This window comes from Meles meles, chromosome 7 (genome assembly GCF_922984935.1).
Source record: "Meles meles chromosome 7, mMelMel3.1 paternal haplotype, whole genome shotgun sequence".
NCBI lineage: Eukaryota > Metazoa > Chordata > Mammalia > Carnivora > Mustelidae > Meles > Meles meles.
In genome coordinates this window covers 69,873,785-69,897,443 of record NC_060072.1, presented here as the reverse complement: position 1 = coordinate 69,897,443, position 23,659 = coordinate 69,873,785, and the positions used below count along the sequence as shown (strand labels likewise).

At 37.0% G+C, this 23,659-nt stretch overlaps 1 protein-coding gene across 3 annotated transcripts in view; it reads right to left on the bottom strand.

Annotated features, from left to right (window-relative positions):
- The window catches only part of KRAS (KRAS proto-oncogene, GTPase), a 39,127-nt gene extending 15,940 nt beyond the window's left edge, over positions 1-23,187 (bottom strand). The window contains exons 1-4 of one of the 3 annotated variants that reach the window (XM_046011300.1): positions 23,036-23,187; positions 19,086-19,207; positions 2,538-2,716; positions 941-1,100 (exon numbers count right to left, since the gene is read on the bottom strand). In XM_046011300.1, coding sequence (XP_045867256.1) covers positions 941-1,100; positions 2,538-2,716; positions 19,086-19,196 — 450 coding nt within the window. In that variant the 5' untranslated portion in view covers positions 19,197-19,207; positions 23,036-23,187. The remainder of the gene's footprint in view (positions 1-940; positions 1,101-2,537; positions 2,717-19,085; positions 19,208-23,035) is intronic. The other 2 variants (XM_046011302.1, XM_046011301.1) reach the window with 2 other exon arrangements.
- Between the last annotated feature and the right edge of the window lie 472 nt (positions 23,188-23,659).

Below are 23,659 nucleotides of genomic sequence, written 5' to 3'. Positions count from 1 at the left end.
TATTCTATCATATCATTATGTATTCCTTTCTAGAATTTTTTCTATATGTTAAACTCTCATTTCATACAAATAAGTTAAATAATGTCAACTGAAATTGTTTTACCTAGGAAAAAAGTTGTTTTTAAAAATAAAGATAATTTTTTAAACAAAATTCAGAGTTAATCTGGCATTAATTTTTGTCAGAACACAGTAAATGAATAACTGAGAATTCCCATTTGCTTTCTAAATATCCTTTTGCTTTAATGAAAACTTTCTCCAAACATAAATATATCTTTCTTTTAAAAAATTCTACCAAAAGGGGGTGGGGGGATTGGGTGGCTGGGTGACAGACTCTGGGAAGGATATGTGTTGTGGTGAGAGCTGTGAATTGTCTAAGACTGATGAATCACAGACCTATACCCCTGAAACAAATAACATATGTTAATAAAAAAAATTTTTTTTTAATTCTACCAAAATAGAATTCTTCAAATACAATAAAACAATCTAGAAACACATGACATAATACTCTTCAAAATACTTCTAAAATAGGAAATCAGTATTTGTTCCCCTGTTCTTTGACCTTATAAATATAACAGTTAAAAAAAATCCCTACATTTCTTGAATGCTTAATGTAAGATGTGCTGAAGAGAAATATTCAATGTGTTAAGAAACCAAAGCCAAAAGTAATACCATGGACACTGGATTAAAAAATGCTGCCCTTCTATATCCTTAAGAGAACATTTACCAAATAAACATTGTTTTATTTTCTATATTAGCATAATGGAAAGAAAAATTAAGTTACATTAAATGATGTAACAGTTACACAATCAGGTATGTACATTTATGAATGTTCTTGCCTTCCAACCCTCAGAATAATGTTAACAGAATAAATGTCAGCAAATTATAATTATCTGATATAGTTTACAGGGAATAGATTCATATTTATTAAAATTTTACTTACCTGTCTTGTCTTTGCTGATGTTTCAATAAAAGGAATTCCATAACTTCTTGCTAAGTCCTGAGCCTGTTTTGTGTCTACTGTTCTAGAAGGCAAATCACATTTATTTCCTACTAGGACCATAGGTACATCTTCAGAGTCTTTAACTCTTTTTATTTGTTCTCTGGGGAGAAAGAAAAAGTTATAGCAGAGATATTAGTAACAAAATATATCTTTCAAAAACTGTCCATAATTCCGTCTTCTAAAACATGGCTGAAAGACATTTAATGTAATTTCTAGTTTCCAACCACACCAAATTTTCCTTGCTTCTCCTTTTATTATGTCTCTTAAAAGATAAAATACTAAAAAATATGGTAAAACTACAATATAATAGGTCCATATGCAGGTAGGTCACAATGATAAAACAGGAAATATTGAAAAAATTCTAGGTTAAAAATATGCTGTGCCTAATTTTTAAAATTATAATCTTAGAAACATATACTATGTTATTAAATGTACATGTATAGAATTAAAGATGTTTTTACAAAAACATGGATTACAACACTGACATAATTTTCATATATGTTTCTTAAAAAAAAGAGCACCAAGTAGGAAGATTCTGATTTCTATGTGGGTAACGCTGACATTATTACAGTTTATTTTGTTAAAAGTCCTTCTACATGTCGATTTTTTTCAATAAGATGTGCAAAAACCTAAATTTGGAGTAAAATTATATTACTTCACAGTTTTAAGTGAATTTCAAAAATACAGCATGGAATAAAAGGTAGGCAATAGAGTCAGAACTGGCCCAAATTACCAGTTTCTCTACTTAATAGCTAAGAAAACTTCATAGCTTAACATACTGACACCAATGTACTATTCTACAAGAATACTGTCACCCACTCAAATTTCTTTTTCTCTATTACTAGACTACAAAGAAAATGGGCTATAAGAAATGTATTAGAATGTTACACCTCTTAACAAGGCTAACTCAGTTATAGAACATAGCTAATGAATGGGATATTTAATATGCACTTTTCTGAAAACTGTAAACCCTCAAAGACACAGAATATAAATTATATTTAATACTATTAATGATTTTAAAATAGTCAATTTTATGCAGATTTGCCTGATTCTTTACAAACTATAACTGTTCTAATATTTCAATCTTTTTCACAACTTCAGAGATTGTTTTTCTTAACTATCTAAAGGCAATGTTTATCCAGTTCCAAGAAATTCTACACTATACCCGATTATTTTTAAGGCTGAGTGGTACCTACCTCCATTACCTTTCCATATTTTTGTTGATGGTTTTCATTTTTATGATGGCTCTAGCTTAAAGCATTGTGACCCTAGCGTACAGTCGTTAAGAGCACAAGGTTTTGAAGTCAAACAAGCCTAGATTTCAATTCTAGCACCACTATCTATGCTACCTGGAACAAATTACTCAACTGCTCTAATCCTCAAGAACTTTATTTGTAAAACAGGGATATATTACCTACCTCATTATTATTTTAAAATTCAGATTAGATCATTTATGCATGGTAGTCAGCAAAGACATAATAAATGAAAGATGTAATTACTCCTCAATGTCATTTTATTATATTCAATTTAAACCCACCTATAATGGTGAATATCTTCAAATGATTTAGTATTATTTATGGCAAATACACAAAGAAAGCCCTCCCCAGTCCTCATGTACTGGTCCCTCATTGCACTGTACTCCTCTTGACCTGCTGTGTCGAGAATATCCAAAAGACAGGTTTCTCCATCAATTACTACTTGTTTCCTGTAGGAATCCTGAGAAGGGAGAAACACAGTCGGGATTACTATGGTGCACCTTTTACTTTTAAAAAGGTGTTATACGCAAACCAACAACAAAAAGACAACTCAATTCAAAACTGGGTAAAGGACCTGAACAGATTCCTCCAAAGAAGATACACAAATGGCTATTACACACATGAAAAGATACTCAACACATTATTAGGGAAATACAAATCAAAACCACAAGGAGCTACCATTTCACAACACCCATTAGGATGGTTATTATTAAAAATTAAAAAATTAAAAAAGAAGGAAGACAAGTGTTAGCAAGGATTGGAGAGACTGGAAACTTTATACATTGCTGGTAGGAATGTAAAATGATACAGCCATTGTAAACAACCGTTTGGCAGTTCCTCGAAAAATTAAATACAGAATTCCCATATGATCCAGCAATTCTGTTCCTACATATATAACCAAAAGAATTGAAAGCAGGAAGTCAGATACTTGTATATAAATGTTCACTGCAGCATTTTTTAGAATAGCCAAAATGTAGAATGTATATATATTATATATATACAATATATATACACATATACACAGTGGAATATTATTCAGCCATAAAAAGGAATGAAATTCTATATGTGTTATAACATGGACATTCAAACATTATGCCAGAAACACAAAAAAGCCAAATATCTATAATTCCACTTATGTGAGGTACCTCAAATAGGTAAAATCATGGAGACAAAAATGTAGAATAGAGGTTACCTGGGACTGGGAGAGAGGGGATTTGAGAGCTATTGTTTAATGGATACAGGGTTTTAGTTTGGGGTGATGGAAAGATTTTGGAAATAGAGCTACTGGTTGTTCAACACTGTGAATTTACTTAATGCCACTGAATTATACATGTAAGAATGGCTGCAATGATATATAAGATACATAAGATAAATGTATATATCTTACAATTTAAAAAAGTGTTATGCAAAAAAAAAATGATGCAAGTACTCATATTATTAACAAAAAGACCCAAATGCTCTATGAAAGAAAATAAAATACTCCAAAAATGGGATAGTTCTAGCAACTCTATTATTCAGGATGATTTAGAATGACAAGAAAAATCAATTTACAAATAGTTGTCATGCATCTATTTTACTTAGTCAGAAGACTATATAAGAGAAAGGTCGATACTGAGGATTTTAATGCCCTTATCCATTTCTGAAATCCTGGGAAAAATATCTAACAGCCAGAGAGACACTAGGATAACTCTAGAGGGCATAACTGTTTTATCTGCAAATTCTATGAGGCCTCTCTAAAAGGGGGAGCAAGAAGGGGAAAAGAGATGGATATCTTAAAGAGACTGTGCAACTCTAAGACTGAATAAAAGGAAAGGGAGTGGGTAGTATTATAGAATCATAAAATGAAAATCTGATTTTCCTCTGACATTTGATTAATACTTACGCCTAGAAGACTTCATGTACTTTCTGCCAAAATAGGACTCAAAAAATAAGGAAAAGGGATAGTGTAAAGTGAAGTCAAGGAATAAGAGGCAGGGCTGAAAATGGATATAAAGTGTAAACCAAGGACACTTCCTTATTGTTTCACATGTGAGCTGTAGTATTAAAGTGCCCTTAGTTCATGAATTACCGTATAGACCACTCTATCATTAAGAAAAATGAATGGCCATTGAACATCACGTTTTTGAGGGCGCCTGTGTGGCTCAGTCATTAGGCATCTGCATTCGGTTCAGGTTGGTCCCAGGGTCCTGGGATCGAGCCCCGTATTGGGCTCCCTGCTCAGCAGGAAACCTGCTTTTCCCTCTCCCACTGCCACTGCTCGTGTTCCCTCCCTCACTGTGTCTCTCTGTGTCAGATAAATAAAAATCTTTTAAAAAATTAAAAATAAATAAAAAATCACGGTTTTGGTAAAACATCTGAAAAATCTTTACACCACAGAACACAAAGATTTATATATAGCATGATCCCAAATATACACATGTATCTATACAAATGTATCAGTATATATACTTAAGAACTGGTGGTATATACATCAAAATGTTAAAAGGGAAAGTTTTTGGTAGATAGTTAATTTAAGAAATAAGTAACTTATCTCTTGCTTATCTTTTTATTTTTTGGGTACTTGATGCTATATTAAACATACTGCTTTCTAAGAATTTTAATTTTTAAAAGTGTGAAAAACTACCACATTAGACTATGATCTCATGCTTACCTTTTAAAGTAAACTAAAATTTCCAAACGTCTATAAAAGAAGGCTATCTACTTATTTTCTAAAAAGAAGCTTTTTACAAAAGATTTGAGTATTTGATTGGCATTTTATTTTAAGATTTCATTTTTAATTATTAACATATAATGTATTATTAGGCCCAGGGGTACAGGTCTGTGAATAGCCATGTTCACACACTTCACAGCACTCACCATAGCATATACCTTCCCCAATATCTATAACCCAACCACCCTCTCCCTACCCCACTCCTCCCAGCAACCCTCAGTTTGTTTTGTGAGATTGAGTCTCTTATGGTCTGTCTCCCTCCCGATCCCATCTTGTTTCATTTTTTCCTTCCCTACCCCCCCAAACCCCTGCTTTGCCTCTCAACTTCCTCATATCAGGGAGATCATATGATAATTGTCTTTCTCTGATTGACTTATTTTGTTCAGCATAATACCCTCTAGTTCCATCCGCATCATCGCAAATGGCAAGATAGTATTCCATTGTATATATATACCACATCTTCTTTATCCATTCATCTGTTGATGGACATCGAGGTTCTTGATTGGCATTTTATTATTTTAACCTATTCCCTTAACTACTTGAAAGAACGCCTGTATATTATAAATTGAAAACCAGGGGTGCCTGGGTAGGTCAGTCGTTAGGTGTCTGCCTTCGGCTGAGGTCATGATCCCAGGGTCCTGGGATCAAGCCCCGCATTGGGCTCCCTGCTCCATGGGAGGCCTGCTTCTCCCTCTCCCACTCCCGCTGCTTGTGTTCCCTCTCTTGCTGCCTATCTCTGTCAAATAAATAAAAATCTTAAAAAAAAAAAAAAAGAAAGAAAAGAAAACCAGTGTTTTTGAAGTATGATGAAAGAGCAGGAATTGAGAGCAAAGTACAGTGTTTTAGAGTCAATCCATTCATTACCCAAGTGTGGCTATAGACCAAAGATTTTCTTTACCTATTGCTGTTGCCTCACATTCTTCACTTACCAATGCTAACTTAAGTTAACCTTATAGTTGTTAGTTTTCTTAATTTTTAAATCTAAGATTTTCTCCCATCAATGAAATTAAAGACCATACTTTCTGGAGCCCAGGGCGTGGCTCAGGGATTACTTACCATCTACCCACATATAATACCTCCAAGATGTACCTCAATGAATTCCCACCTTGTGTTTCAAAAGTATATAATGTGGAGTATCAGTATTTTCTGTGTGTATTTCATAACATGTTTCCATGCAGGAACTGAGAAACTGGGAAAACAGTCCCTATTGACCAGTACATTACATTCCCATTATTTTTTCCCTTCTAAACTCTAAAAAAATTCCAGCGAAGTTCTGAGTCACACACTCAGTTACTGAAAAAAAGTAATCTAAACCTAAGAGCAATAAGTAGAATATCCTGATTAGAAATAACAGATTTAGGTCAAAAATTCAGTATTTCCAAAGTGAATTCTAACTAGAGTAATCCTTAGAAATGCAATCACTGAGCCATATAAAAAGGCAGTGCAACTTGGTATAAGCTTAAGAACGACGTATTAAATGGCACAGTATAATCTGAAAAGAACAGACAGGTGTGGTGACAAAACAGAAAGCAAGCACAACAAAAATGACATACAAAGATTTTGTTCTAACTTCTGGTTAGCCATAAGAAAAGAAGTAAATAGAAAAAGAAAGAAAAGAAGTAAATGGAAGTCGGGGTGCCTGGGTGGTTCAGTGGGTTAAAGCCTCTGCCTTCCGCTCAGGTCATGATCTCAGGGTCCTGGGATCAGGCAGCACATCGGGCTCTCTGCTCAGCAGGGAGCCTGCTTCCTCCTTTCCCTCTGCCTGCCTCTCTGCCTACTTGTGATCTCTCTCTGTCTCTGTCAAATAAATAAATAAAAATCTTAAAAAAAAAAAAAAAAAGAAGTAAATGGAAGTAGAAAAAATTTAAAACAATGTAGACTCCTTCCCAGGATTAGAGTCTAAATAAGGGTTCAGCAAACTACTGGCCACAGGCCAAATCCTGCCCACCTGTTTTTACATGGCCCATAAACTAAAAATAGTTTGGGGGCTTTTAAATCAACATTAAAAAAAAAAAAAAAGCGAAGATTATGTGATGAAGACCTTTACAGAAAATGTGGTCCTCTGCAGAAAAGCTTGGCAACCCCTGCTCTAAGCCAATAACTTTTCACAAATCGGAAGTAATCTCAATACGTTACTCTTTTTATACTTAAAAAAAAAAAAAAAAATCACCACTTGACAAAGTGCAGATTATCAAAACCCAGCAATTCAAATACACAGAGATTCTATAATGAAGCTAGGTAAGAATGAAGCAAGAAGAGGTCAAGACATTATTATTATTTTTCTTAAAGTAAGCTCTATGCCCAGTGTAGAGCTCCAACTGAGAACCCTGGGATCAAGAGTCCCATGTTCTACCAAACTGAGCCAGCCAGGAGTCCCAACACCTTACATTTCTAATTAGTATTATCTCCACCCTTTCAAACAGAATGAACTTTTAGATCGGGTACATAAGTTATTTAACATCCTTTGCAAAAAAGACTAAAGCCACTTAAATTAATTCAGTATAACATTATTAGAAGGAAAGTTATTCCATGTATTTTCCTTTACTCCTGGCGATAGTGCTGTTTTTTCATTTGCTTAAGTGCTTAAAAACAACAACAAACAACTTTTCTAAAAGAAATATACCATGCTGGCAGAACTTATTCATGATAGAGCACAAACACTTCTGGCAATATAATAAACAAGCATAATCCTTCTGGAAAGCAATCACAGCATTTATCAAGAACTATATAAAAGTTCATAGCCTTGGAAACTGTAATGCTACTTCTGGTAAACGATGCTGAGGAAACATGGTTTTACCTTTTTTTTAAATGATAGTTATAACAGAGATATACTAAATATGGCATCCTAAAATGTCTTACAAAGAAAAAATTGCATAGGCATTTAATAGTGACCCACAATCTTTTTTTTTTTTTTAAAGATTTTTATTTATTTATTTGACAGAGAGAGATCACAAGTAGAAGAGAGGCAGGCAGAGAGAGAGGGAGGGAAGCAGGCTTGCTGCTGAGCAGGGAGCCCGATGCGGGACTCGATCCCAGGACCCTGAGATCATGACCTGAGCCGAAGGCAGCGGCTTAACCCACTGAGCCACCCAGGCGCCCCAATAGTGACCCACAATCTTATGCTATTTATGTTTTCAAAATACACTTCACATCCAAGCATCCACCACCACCATCACCCTCATCCATGACAACTGTTTTGTCTCATGCAATTTCTTATAAGTGCTTACAAGAGAGATCCCCATTATAACTCTTATGATACGTTCTCCACAGAGCAGCTAGTGACTGTTTTTAAACTTAGTTAGACCATGTCACTCGCTTGCTTTAAGTCTTCCAATAACATCGCTTCCTTTCTAAAAATAAAATCCAAAGAACTTACCAGTCTTCTTCAGCACTCTGTATTCCCCCTACTATGCTGTGAACTCCCTGATAGCTGGGCTCACATCTGTTCTGCTCAATGTATGTATACCCTATGTGTAAAGTCCTGCATACCATAGGCAACCAGTACTATCTGATGAATAAATGAATGAACCCATTCAACATAAATATATGTATACACTAAAACAGTCTTACAAAAATAAGCACAAGTTTAAGATACTATAAATGATATTAAAACAATGAAGATGTAAATTTTAAAATGATAATATATTAAGAGTATTTAAACAAATGTATTCAACCAAGTTTTATAGACTATGAAACCTTTAATGTAGAAAATATAAAAACATGAGAAAAATTTAAAAACATTTTTGGGAAGAAAGAGAGTAAGACTACAGAGAACACAGGGGCTTTCAACTGTATTAAATTTTAGCTTGGAAAAGAAAAAGGATCTGCACCAAATATGGCAGAATGTGAAGATATGAAAAAGCTGGTTGGTGCATACATGATGTTCATTATACTAATTTTCTATACGACATTAAGAATGTACCAATTTCGTCACCACTCACTAACGCTAATTTTATATTTTTATTTTTCTTTAAATTTTGTCAACTTAGCTAATAAGCTAAGAATTCTTACTATTTTAATATCCATTTCTTAAGGACTAGTAATGTTACTTTTTTTCCTGTATTTCCACATTTATTCCTATCACCTGGAATTTTCATCTTTTTTTCACTGACCTGTATAATTTTTTAAAGTGTTTTCTACTTTATTAAAACACCTTTAAGGGGGGGCACCTGTTGGCTCAGTCAGAAGGGCATGTGACTCTTGATCTTGGAGTTATGAGTTCAAGCCTCACGTTAGGTTGGAGATTACTAAAAAAGTAAATTAACTGAAAAAAAACACACCACACCTTTAAGTGTTGTTTTATGTGAAGAAACTTATCTGTAGACGCATTAAAGGAATTTGAAAATGAAGACTAAATCATTCAAGATGAGATAAACTTGTTGACCAGAACATCACTTTGTCAATTTTCTATTACAATTTATAGTAACCAAGTTACTTAAGACTGTTCATCTTTTAACACTCAATTTAGTTTTTCAACTCAGGCAGTGAAACCCTGACGTGGGAAGATACTACAGTAAACAACAAAAATAGTTTGTCAGATGCTGTAATAAGCATATTACAAGCATTATCCCATTTAATCTCCATCTTCATGCTGCTGATTCCATCAGCTACTCTTGTAAATATGAATAGGACTGCTGAAAATGTCAGCTAAAGTATTATTTGAGGATTTACTTTTGAGATGTTTGTTAGGTTTTCTTAACGCATTAAGTGCCCAAAGTACTTTTCATTGTACTGCTAAATATAAATGACACCTATAGGGAAAAATGAGAAACTTTTACTCTCTTAATGTTCAAGTATTTTGTTACTCTTCCAAAAAATTATTTGAATCCATCATAGAATGGTATGTTCCACACTACTGGTTGTAAGCCATCAAAGGATGTTGTAGACAGCTAGTTTTCAAAGATAGCTAGAACCATGTATGTTAGAATTATAGGAGGAAAGAAACATGGACTTTGGGAGATCTAGACCCAAGCTTATTATTAGTTCATTCCCACGTACTCAGTCCATTCTCCCTTGCATCTTAGGGATACTTACCATACATCTACTAGCTGTTATATACTATGCCAGGAGTTATAAAGTTTCTGACCTCAAAGAACTAGGTCTGGAAGAAGAGATATGGTATACAAATAATTAAAATATAATGAAATAAATGCAACACCACATGCAGGACAAAATACAATGGCAGCTAACAGGAAGGAGAGATTAACTTTGCTTACAGGAGTTCAGAAACACAGCGAGGAGAGGGCCACTCCAGGCAGTAAGGAGCAAAAAGAATGCATAAAAACATGAAGCATATGTTGAGTACATGGAACCAAGAAGTTCAGTAAAACTTTAACTTAGAGGGATTTTAGGTAAGTAGAAGTCTTCAAGCAGAAGTCAGCTTATGGAGGGTCTTTATGCCACATTAAGGAATTTGGAACTTCATCTTATACTAAATTACTGGAAGATTTTTAAGTAGGAAGGAAACATCAGATTTACCAGATTCACTGTTAGTATTATGAAAAATTACAGAAAGGAAGCAGGTTGGAGGCTGCAAGATAAGTTAGGAAGCTATTACAAGAAATGACAGAACCTGAAGGCAGCAACAGCAGTACACAGAGAGAGAACATTAGCTTAGAGAAATACTTATTGGGTAAAATTGGCAGAACTACCTCATATATTGCTGGTGGGAATGTAAATATTGCAAACACTGTGGAAGAGTCTGAGAGCTGCTCAAGAAGTTAAACATAAAGATACCACATGACTTAGCAATTCTATTTCTAGGTATATACCCAAGAGAATTGAAGATGTATGTTCACACAAAAAAGTATACACAAATGTTTACAGCAACATTATTCAAAATAGCCCAAAAGAGGAGACAATCTAAATGCCCATGAACTGACTGATAAACTCAGTAAGGTATTATCCATATGACAGAATATTATTTGATCATAAAAAGGAATGAAGCGTTGAACTATGTGATAGTGAGGATGAACCTTGAAAACATTATCCTACATGGAAGAAGCCAGACACAAGAAGAAAGACTGTAGGATTCCAGTAATATGAAATATGCAGAATAGGCAAATCCACAGAGACATTACACAGTCATTACCAAGAGCTGGCAAAAGGGACTAAGGAGTGACTGCTTATGGGTATGGGGCTTCTTTTTGAGGTGACAAAAATGTTATGGCTGTATAACTTCATGGATATACTAAAAATCACTAACTGTGTATTTTTAAAGGATGAATTTTATGCTATATGAATTATATCTCAATTTTTTTAATGGTAGTTTACTGATTGGGCACAGGGACAGAAAGGGAAGAGTAGAGGAAAAGATGAATTCAGTTTGGGGTATGTCAAATTCCACGTTTAGGATAGTTCTGGTGGCCATGACCTGGAAGCAGCTTGCTATACAAATCTCATGCTCAGGACCGAAATCTAGGCTAAAGATGTACTCCTGAATCTTCAATCTATGGGCAGCCACAGAACTCCTCTTACTTGTGGTGTGAGTGCAGGCAAACTACCTAATGTCTCATGTACTCTAAGGCATTGTTCCTTCAGCGGTAAAAGCTGGTAAATAATACCAGACAGGATTCTGTATACAGGTTAGTATTAAAGACTATGCAAATCCTTTATAAAATTGCTATAATAAGTTAACTGTATGATTTTATATATTACATTGCACATGCCATTACAGGCCAAAAAGTTTAGGAGCCAGGCCACTGGCTACTATGAACTCTATGGCAACAGGAGTATCCTGTCTTTGTAAGATTATTGAACAACTACACTTGGACTACTTTTTGCAAAATCGGTCACCATATTTCAAAATAAACACAATGGTGCTGGACAAGCTCCAGGGAAGGAGGGCTAAAGCTCTGAAGATTATGAAGGATCTCTATTTTAATTAGGCAGCAAGGGTGTTAAAAGAGCTTGTTCTCATGACAGAAGTTTTGATTAAGATATTCATTAATAGTAAAAATAAAGAAAACAAAAATTTTTTTTTTAAATTTCTTTACTAAATGAAGAATACTTTCAATTATGAGAATGTTGAATCTCTGCCTAAGACTACATGCAAGTGGGGCACCTGGGTGGCTCAGTTGGTTAAGCATCTGCTTTTAGCTCGGGTCATGGTCCCGGGGTCCTGGAATCAGCCCTGCATCTGGCTTCTTGCTCGGTCGGGGGCCTGCTTCTCCCTCTCCCTCTGCCTGTTGCTCCCCCTGCTTGTGCTTGCTTGCACTCGTACTCTCTCTCTCTGTGTCAAATAAATAAATAAAATTAAAAAAAAAAAAAAGACTACTTGCAAGAGATAAAACTGGTTCAAAAACCTGAATAAACTCAAGGAAAATTTGCATAACAGATTTTGAAAATAAAGATATATTAAGCATGCATCTGTAACCACTGAAGTCATGTGGCATTTTGCCATAAATTATCACTTGATGCCAAGGTCAGAATGTGAGGCAGGATCGAGTATGGATCCAATCTTAATAATTACAGATGCCAACAGAATCATGTTTTGCATTATATTTCTCTCAGCTCTTCTTTAATTGGCCAAATACCAAATTCTTTATCCAAGATACCTCTGCATTGTTCAATCTGTTGAGGCTTTAAAAAGGGGAAGAAAGTAAATATGAAGCAATCTAATGGTAGATAGTATGTTAGGGACTTTTCTCCCTCAAAAATGAGCATTTACTTTTCCCTCTCAAAAAGTATACTTTTTTAAAAACCAAAAACTCATTTTTAAGAACCAAAACCTACAGAGAATGAGTCTGACTAAACTACCATATTTTATGTACATATTCACAGTTTTTATATAAACAGAATCACACTCTACACAATGTACTATGATGCAGCTTCACTTCACAATGGGTATTTTTCAATGTTAGTACAGATAGATCTACCTAATCTTTTTGACAAGTATATAATTTGTATAGATATACTATAATTTACTTTACCCACTGGTAGCCATGTGGATTATTTCCATTTTCAAAAATCATAACACTGCAAGAAACATTCCTACATATTACATATCTTAAACATTTACCCAATGGAATCCTTGGGATAAATTCCTAGAAGTAAAATTACTTGGTCAAAGAACATACAGTTTACATTCTGATACATATTGCCAAACTGAACTCCAGAAATTCTCCAAGAAGGTACACTTCCACTACCTCATAAAGAGTATAATTGCCTACATACCCTTTTTTAAAAAAAGTCTCATTTAAAATCAAAATACAGGGGCGCCTGGGTGGCTCAGTGGGTTAAAGCCTCTGCCTTCAGCTCAGGTCATGATCCCAGGGTCCTGGGATGGAGCCCCGCATCAGGCTCTCTGCTCCGCGGGGTGCCTGCTTCCTCCTCTCTCTCTGCCTGCCTCTCTGACTACTTGTGATCTCTGTCTGTCAAATAAACAAATAAAATCTTTAAAAAAAAATCTGAGATCAAAAAGTAAAAACTTACAGTAATAGACTTGGATACGTTAAAAAAAAAAAGGAATCCATGTGTCCACACTAATACAAATAAGAAAAAAACAAATAAGGAGAGAGAAGAGAAAAGAGAGAGCCTTATTTATGGCAGATGTCAACTAATACATGTGGAAGTAATGACAGGGTTATAAGATGACATACCATTCTGCACCCATTATTGTAGTAATTTATTCTGCTAAGAATTATCAGTGGATGCTACATCCTACTGAGTGCAAGTATGCTGGAGAAGAGAATAGTTAGAATCTCAAAGCATCTCCCGACAGGGTACGTACTAAAGACAAAGAAGGTATCTTTACATCAAGAGAAAGGTGATAGGTATCACCTTAGCCAAATAATCAATGTAACCTGTTTTAGGGTAACAGGTAATCACAATACTACTTTTCACAACTTTTCCAAAGACTGGAAATTTTCAAAATAAGAAGCTAAAAAACTACCTAACATAAGCACTGTGTCCCTACTTGATTCTCTCAAATATTTTATTTTTACGACCCATTTCTAATTTTATTAAGATTACAATAATGTAACTATTCCAAAAAACCTAGGCACTCTATGCCAAGATAGTTAAAGGAGAGGCAAGAAATTGAATGCCCCCTCCAAAGCACAGAGCCTCCAAATTAGATTAAATAAAATTAGGATCATTGTCTAGAAGCACTGCTCTTCAAAAACATCTAAGGGCAGTAAGCTTCATGAAGGCAGTGCAATCTGGTCCCTTTTGCTCCTCAATGTATCTCCAGCCCCTAGGAAACCTGTATGGTACAGAGTGGACGTTGATTAATTATTAGGGAATTAAGGAATTAGTTGTGTTGTTAAAACCAGAATCTTGGGGCACCTGGGTGGCTCAGTGGGTTAAGCCGCTGCCTTTGGCTCAGGTCATGATCTCAGGGTCCTGGGATCGAGCCCCGCATCAGGCTTTCTGCTCAGCAGGGAGCCTGCTTTCCTCCCTCTCTCTCTCTGCCTACTTGTGATCTCTCTCTGTCAAATAAATAAATAAAATCTTAAAAATAAAGTATTAAAAAAAAACCCTAGAATCTTTATAGAGATGCTAAATCATAAAAACATTTTTTCCTTTCACTTATTTCCACTACCAACTTTCATTTCTATGTTTGTAAAGGTTTGTATTTATAAAAATCCAAGTAAGACTAAAACATTTTGGATAATTTTTAACATTCAGGTCTAAATAAGCACTTATTATTATTAAGTACATACTTACGTTCAGATTGACCTAAGTATAGGGCCTGAATTTTGTGTTACTTTATTCTAAAAATCAGGTGTTCACGACTATTCTATAGTACTATATAAAAAAATCTGCACAATGTTAACTGTCACAATTTGCCACTTTCCCATAGGCCCTTTCCTAACATCCCATGTAGCACATCAGGAAGCTTTGAGCTCTATAGCATAGCTCCTGTGTAAAGAAATTCAGAGTCAAAGTGTCACTTTTTATTCTTCAAAGTAATCTCAATCAGGGTTAACAACCGAACCACCCTATTTTCTCCTTCACTGCCACATTTCCTTTCTTAGTTAAAAATATTCACCTACCTATTTAATTGGTTAGGCCTAACTAGTCCACACAGGAATCTTAATGTAAGCAGAGAATAAAACTGACACTTTAGATTTTTAAAAATTATATAAAATCAGACTTTTAAATAAAACTTATACATTTATAAATTGATTATACCCACAGTTTAAATAGGAAAACACCCAAACCTGGTATTTCATTATTTATTATAAAAGCAAATAAACTGACCAGTAGAGGGCACTCACTTAAAGGGGGGGGGGGCAGCTGGCCAAAGTCTTGAGAAATGCATTTACAAAATTACTGTGTATCTTATTTTAAAAAACAATGTTTTAACAGAAGGCTAGAATAAGCTCATATAACATACTATTAGTTTAGAAAAGGTAAAGTTTAAATCTGTGCTGTGTTAGGGTATCTGGCATAAACCTTATTCAGAGACTTGAAGTTGACAGAGATGTTTAAAGCTTTATGTAACACAGAGGAGGGTCTCAGCCTCAGCACTACTGCCATTTGAGGCCATCTCATTGGTTGTGGGAGCGGTCTTGTGTACCGCAGGCAGTTTAACAGCATCCCTGTGTCCACAGATGCCAGTAGCAGTCCCCCTTTACAAGCTGTAACAACCAAAAATATCTCTCAATATTGCTAAATGTCCCCTGGGAAGCAAAGCCACCAACCCCTTATTGATAACTACTGGTATATAAGCATAAAACCAGAAAAATAACGGCTTTCAACATTATACAATGCTCACACCATTCTTCAAGACTTAATATTACAAATGTTCTAGCTATTACACCTTATTCAGCAAGTAAAATAAAATCCATAATTAACATGAAAAAGTAAAAAGACAGAGAAACTGGTAAATCTTGAATAAATACTCCACAGCTCAGAGCAATAAAGATGGAGCAAATCAATCCAATCAAGAATCCATCATCCTTACTGAGTAGGAAACTCACTGAAGAAGGGCATAATACTTAGACTGAATTACAAGTGTCACATTAACAGAAGCATGCAAATGTCAATGGATTGGAGCCTGAAAAAAAATACATCTTTCTGTATCTTTTTTTACTAGCATATTAAATCTAGTAGATACACAATATCTATTTCCTAATCGATCAGATGATCATTCTGATCTCCATGTCTGTAACTATTTATATATTTTTAAAACAAGATTTTTCTTCTCCTGCCAAATTTTATCTTGGAAAACACATTTCAGAGAATGTGTTTAAATAACAAGTGATCTCTAAACTATAAAAGCATATATTATTTCTAGTCTGGTATTGTGCTTGGAGAGTACTTTGACTTTTTAATATTCTTGCACCACGAACAACGTACTTCATTATCTCTGGAACTCTTTGGTGAACTTCACAAAAGATAAAAGTAAAATGTTTCAAAACAGAAGTTGATTATTATGTGCACAGCCTCAAATATAAGCATGCTCTATCTATGCATCACACCTGTTTAATTTTATATCATATCTCTGCTATTAAGATGCCACTGGAGAGGAAGATAAGTTCAAATTTTGGTATATCGATAAATCTGAATCAGCCTCCATTATTAAATCTCTTCCTAGCTTAAAGATTAACTTCTCATTTCTAAAGTTGTATATACAAGGTGGAAATTCCCCTTAACTTGGTCTCAGAAAACTTAAAAGTCCACTATTTACTAGTTAAGTACTCTCAGGCAAGTTACAACCTCTCAGAGACCATTTTTATCCATAAAATGAAAGAAAAAATGAAAGTTACAATCTCTCAGAGACCATTTTTATCCATAAAATGAATCTATCTCCTAGGGTAAATCTTTATAAATTCTAAACCACTAGAAATGATATTCTTTAATTTTTTTTAAAAAATTTTAAAAATTCCTTCCCATTTGTTTTAGCGCAGGAAAACTGATGAGAATTCCAAATGTGCAGCCTATGTGCTCCCTCATTTTCTCTCTGACCTACATTATTCACCAATCAAAACCTAATAGCAGTAGTGATATCCCCACATCTCCTTTTTAAACTCTTTATAAAAACATCAAGTCAACATTTTTGCTTAACCACTGTTTATTTAAAATAAGCTACTAAATTATCTTGTCTTTCTTGTAGTTGAACTACACCATGACTTTAATGTGTCAGTTCCCTGAGACTCACTGTAATTTGGAAGACAAGAGATGATCTCTGACAGCTTTTCCCAGATGGCTGCACTAGTGAGGGAATGTCAAAGTTTCAAAGTTCACAGGTAACCAATGCTTCCCCCAAAGTCAAGCCTTCAGGTCTGGCAGAAATCATAATCAGAGGTAGGGGTTTGAATTTATAAACTTTTTCTACCTTCACTCAAAATAAAGGATTAACGTTTGGCTTTATTTTAGACCCACATTGCACTTTAGCAAGTTGGACAGAAAGACTTCCTAACATGTTTGATCACATTATCTCCTACAGCACACAGGAAACCCAGTTTAATGGAATCCCTTGGACTTGCAAAGAAACGGAGAGCACTTCTGCTAAAAATCACCTTCCAAAATCCCAAGAAAACTTCCGTGTTTAACCTGAATTCTATTAAAACTTCCTTTTCCTTCTGATCTAAATGGATTATGCCAAGTAACCTTGGTTTTAGAATTGGGTGAACTATTTAATCCTTCTCAAAGGGGAAAAAAAATCCCATCATACAGCACTGAACTGACTTGCCAAGAGAAAATATAGAAGACTATTGTACAGGTGGTCCACTTCAGTTAGACTCTTCCCCTTTACTCATGCCAAATAAAAGCTGGCTAGGTTTAAATAAAGTGTTATTTCTTTTTTTTCCTGCAGTACCAAAATATTTAATATTTCCTTATGAAGCTGTTTACTCTATCCTCAATGTTCTAATTGCATAAATATCTTGCCATGGCCACCAGTGCCCTCAGAATCTACCTCAATGCAGTCAAAGTGTTCTTGAAAACATCATACAGTATTGTCCCGTAACAGGGCATCTTAACCTGTTTCAGATTCCACAAGGAGAGACTCAGAGAAAGTTCTGGGAAATTTTTCAGAGCTGATTTAAAAAAATATGATCTGATCTGCAGATCCAAAATAAAAACTAAGGGATTAGGACTGCTTAACCTGGGGTAACAAAGTCTAAGAAATAATCTAACAACATAAGTCTATTTCAAAGACAGGTGCTATATTTATTTCTATCTCCACTGATGTTACAGTTAATATGGATATTCAGATTATGTATAAAATACGTTCATAATTACATTCTGGAAGTGAGTTAACAAGGACAGTGATGTGCCATCCCCTCCTGCAGGTCTTTAGGATTAAATAAATCCTTATCTGCTTGAGATCATTTAAGTACAGTGCTGCCAGAAGGCAGCAGAAAATATTATGTGACCACTCAAGGTCTCTTGCAGGCCCTTATTCTATCATTTTGCTGCTGGCCTTTACTTTGGCAATTTTTTATGAAATTAGAAAAGTTTAAAAATTATTCATTAATCAATCTGTAATAAAAGAAATTCTAACATTTGAGTAAATTAAAAGAGGGCTGCAAAGCAAAGGTAAGAATTGATAGTGGTACCGTTATATACCACCTGATATAGATCGAGATAAAAATACACAAAGAATGAGATTTTAAAATGTATCAAGTAGCTGTAGGTTCTCCCCTACTCCAATGTGAAGAGAAAACAGGAAAATGCTACTAATTAAATGTTAAAAAAAAAAAAAAAAAAAAAAAAAACCAACTACCAAATGATTACATTTTACTGGCACGATTCAACTATAACTTATGAATGTGACATTAAAATAGCAAACAAACGAACAAACAAGCAACAACCATAAGACCATTTTTTAAAATAACTGTCTAGGTAAGATGTGAATTTACATTTTTACCCTCTCACAAAACTCTGAAATACACTTACAATCAAAAAACACGTATACTAACATAGAACGAATGTTATACATCTTAATACTTTAGTGAGAATAAGGGCTATCTCTATCTCTAGTTGCGTATATAACTTCAGAATAAAGCCAAGGGACCCAAGTACATTTCAGAGAACTTAGTAAAATCATTTTCAGTATGATTGCTTGTAACGGGTAGTCGTAAAAAATGATCAGAGAAACCTCCTTTTTGTACCCAAAGAATGGGCCTGCACAAATCAATATGCATAATATTAAAATAAAATTTACCTCTATTGTAGGATCATACTCATCCACAAAGTGATTCTGAATTAGCTGTATCGTCAAGGCACTCTTGCCTACGCCACCAGCTCCAACTACCACAAGTTTATATTCAGTCATTTTCAGCAGGCCTTATAATAAAAATAATGAGAATGTGACTAAATTAGAACATGTGGTTAATATAAATCAGAACATGAAATTAATATAACCCACTCTATCAAAACCTTTTAACACAAATTCACCTTTACACAAAAAAATTATTCCAAAATGCTTCACAAAATTCAGTGATGAAAACTTTAGTTGACTACAGATGAGTATTGTAATGAACTGCATTTCGTTTACAAACTCCCCCATCAACGTTTGAGAAAAATGCATTCAGAGTACAAAGTTCTTTTATCGTATATTCAGGTTATTCTATCTAAACAGCCAGTCTGCTGCTCTGTAGCAGTTAATGGCTCTCAGAGGAACATGCCATGACTTCACTCAGTACAAGTGTCTATACCCTGTGGACACACCCACACAAAACTTGTTGACAGCTACCTCTACAGTATTCCTAGTTGACTCTGGCCCCTAAGAGTTACAAGTGGATATGCTGAGTGCCTTTGTCAGAGCCAACAGCTATAGAAAACTTTTTAAAAGCATCACCACAGTAGTTCTCCTGCAGTCAGATGGGAGTGAAGAGAAGACTGTCAAATAAAGCTGGACTATGTAGTGGGGAAATAAAAATTGAGACACCAAAGCAGATTTGATAACATTTCAATCTGTTAAATATCTGCTGGGGAAAATAATGGTGTATAAAAACCAAGAGAATTTTAAGAATTTTGAACTATTCAGTATGGATGATTTCATTATCTGTCACACCATGTAATCCTATGTTAGTGCTGAAAAAAACTTTGCACCAAAAAATTATGATTATACAAAATTTAAAGATATGCACTGCTTTTACTGAGAGCGATTTTGAAAAGCTGTAAGTGAATACTTCTCAGTGACTTACTCTCTGCTTCTTGTACAGTCTCTCAACAACTGCAATAAATAACTGGCAACTTGTAAGGTTGACTGCTCAAGACAGAAAATATTTTTTAATCAGCTGTTTCAAATGTTTTGAAATAAAGTGATTTTTAAAATTTTACCTTCTTTCCCCCAATAACCACATTACTAAAAATAAGGGCTGAACTGCACAAAGAATGGCAGTAAGTGCACAATAATTACAGGATAAGTTATTCTAAATTAATGAATGTGCAAATATAAACACTACAGTGCATGTAGTATCCTATTAACTGAAGACCAAGAATTATCCAAATAGCATCCCCCCACCCTAGAGAAAGGTAATATGGTTTTCCAAACGATAGTATACTAACCATTACCTCCTTACACTATTCCTGAGTCTTCTCACAAAGAACAGGCTAGACAACTGTCCTATCAGAGACTATTACATTACAGTCCCCTGGCCTATTCTGTGCCACCTAGCCTTATTTGCCAGGCCACCGTGGGAGCCTCTCCAAGCATGTATCTTATCCTGATCGCTCCCACCTTTTATTCTAAATAGAGGCCATAGGAAATGGGGAACAATGAGGAGAATCACACCAAAAGGTACTCTGGCTCCCTGCCTATCCCATCCCCTAAAACAATCTGGGGAGCCTAGAACAGTAGTTATCAAACTATGGTCCAGGAATCCAGCAGCATTCCTAAAACTTTTGGGGGGTCCAAGAGGCCAAAATCAATAATACTAACAATACCATTACAGCACTGTTATTTACCCTTTCCACTCTTATTCCATAACAAGTGTAGAGTTTTCCAGATGTGATCACAAAAGACTGAACACAGAAGCAGATATGCAGATGTCTTCTATTAAGCAATATAGTTAAGGAGATTAGCAAAAATGTGAAACAAAGCCACTATTCTCACTAATTTTTGTTTTGAAAAACAAGTTTTCATAAAAATGTTATTATGTTATCAAGTAATAGGCTTATTTCTATTTTTAAATGAATTAATCAATTTTTAAATTCTCAATTTTAATTTGTATTATGGTACATACTGACATACCCCATATAGGGATCTTCAATAATTTTCAAGAGTATAAGGTGTCCTTGCAACTATAAAGTTTGCTAGCCTAAGAGGTACTATGGACAGATACGAGATTACAGCTTAACTGTGTGAGTTCTGATACACACACACCTTCTGGTCTACCTGTTTATGCAGCTGTTGTTTCTGGGAAAAAAAAAAAAAAATCCCTGAATTGGATTTTATAAACCAACTAATATTTAAACCCACTGAAGAGAACTGGGTTTCCAAGGACTCTTACTGAAGATCAACCAGAAAGAGCTCCCTCACCCAAAGCTAAAATAGCTATGGAGGGGTAAAGTGGGACTAGAACCCAACACACTGTTAAGGGAAAAAGAAAACCACTTTTGTCGTAAAACTGAATTATCCTCTCATCTATGGTCTCTTGAAATCAGGTATGCCTGTCCATGGCTACACTATCAAACTAAATAATAATGGTATCAACCATATTTGATGTCTATAGTCTATCTCATGGTCGAGTCAGCATTTTGGACCTTAGTCACCTAGAGTGACATCACTCATACGGTTGATTCTGAGATGATGATTGTGAACAGAATTTTTCCCTTTGAAATTTCTTTGTAATTTTTTTCCATTACAAACATAACATGAATATTGTAAGAAAATGCTTTTCTGTTTTAACCCTTATTTTGATACACGTCAAAAATTTAAGAAGGCTAGCTTAGGACTTCAGCTAAAGCATGCACATGCTTAGGAGTATTTCAGGCAGTTGGCTGGAAGACTGCTACAATGAACTCCTCTTGCTAGTCAGTTTGAAAAAAAAAATGTTTAAATGCTATTTAGGAGTACCGTAATAACTCTTGGGATGGGAGGGTCAAATTTGTAAGGATAAAGGTAACAGACAAGAGATAGGGGAAAGGACAAGAACAGGCAAATTAAACTTTAAGTACAATTTTAGCTATTGCTGTCTACACTCAACTAGCAAGGAAAAAGCCCTGCTTCTGCTCTGCGGGTTTTCGGTGTGTTTTAACTTGACAAAGCAAAACAGACCTTCTGGGATTAACTTTTTCCTTTTCACTAAGTCATTGGCTTTACGTTGTAGGGTGTTGGCCACCTGTTCTTCCACCACCATCTCTACCTCCACCTCCTCCTTTGTGACCACAGCAATGTCACAGCCCATACATGGGGGAGGGGAGCAGTCAGGAACTCGGCTGCAGATGCATTTTTTCCGAACACAATAACCACAAACAGTGGTCTCTAAGCACTTTCCTAGCCTCTTCCAAAACGTGACCTCTCCTATTACTCGTATACCCCCCCTACACACTGAAAAGGACCACTACCCGTCCAGTTGCGCTCGAGGGAGAAGTTTATACCTTCGTCCTAGGGATGCTAGATGCAGCAGAGAAGGCAGTAACCGAGGCAGCCGAGGGCTGGGAAGGGAGGAAGAGGTGCGGGAGCGAAGGGAGAGAGAGAAAAGAGAGAGAGAGAGAGAGAGAGAGAGAGAGAGAGAGAGAAACGACGACGACGAGGGGGAGGGGAGATTGGAGCGCATCGGGAGTAACCTCCACCGCACCCGACCGCCCCGAGGGGCAGCCCGCCCAGCCCGCGAGTTTCTCCCCGGCCGGCTCCAGCCGAGGCTCTCGGGGAGGAGGAAGGAAGGGGTTCCCCGTCCAGGAAGCAGCACAAGCGGCGGCCGCCTCTAGCCTCACCCTCCTCAGCCCCGCACCGCCCATTCCTCATTCCCCTCGTCGCCGCGTCCCCGAGCCTCCCCGCGCAGACACCCCCACCCGGTCCGCTCGCCCGCAGGGGCTCAGCGCCCGCACCCCCTCCCCGCCCCTCCGGGGACCCCTAATTCATTCAGTCGCCGCCGGCCCCACCCGGCGCCGGCGAGGAGGGTCAGGACCGGGGCAGGGGCCCAGGAGGGGTGGTCCGCTCCGTACCTCTCTCCCGCACCTGGGAGCCGCCGAGCCTCTGGCCCCCGCCGCCGCCTTTAGTGACTGCGCCGCGCTCGCTCCCAGTCCGAAATGGCGGGGGCCGGGAGTACTGGCCGGGCAGCCGCCACCGCCGCCGCCGCCACCGCCGCCGCCGCTGTGCCTCCGCCGCCGCGGCCGCCGCCTAGGGAAATCGAGCTCCGAGCACACTGATGAGTTCGGGGCCGGGCGGCCGCAGAGGGCAGAGCTATCGATGCGCGTGGCGCTCGACTCCTCTCCAGACCCGCGTGCGGGGAGGGAGCAGCTGAGGGCGGTGTGGGAAGAGGGAAGAGAGCGAGCCTGCGATCGCCGCCGGGGAGAAGGAGGGGGCCGGGCTGGGCCAGCGGAGGAGGCGCGGGGGCCGGGCTGGGCCAGCGGAGGAGGCGCGGGGGCCGGGCTGGCTAGGGAACCCGGTGGCGGGCGGCGAAGAGTGGGAAAGCGGAGCAGGGTTCGGGGTGGGGGGGGGGTCTGGGCGGAGCCTCGGCGGGGCGGGGAGGAGGGACCGCGGGACCCACGCGGCGGCCCGCCTCCGGACTCTTCGCCGCAGAGCCCAGCCCGCGGCAGCAGACTCGCACCCGGGCAGCGGGGCGCAGG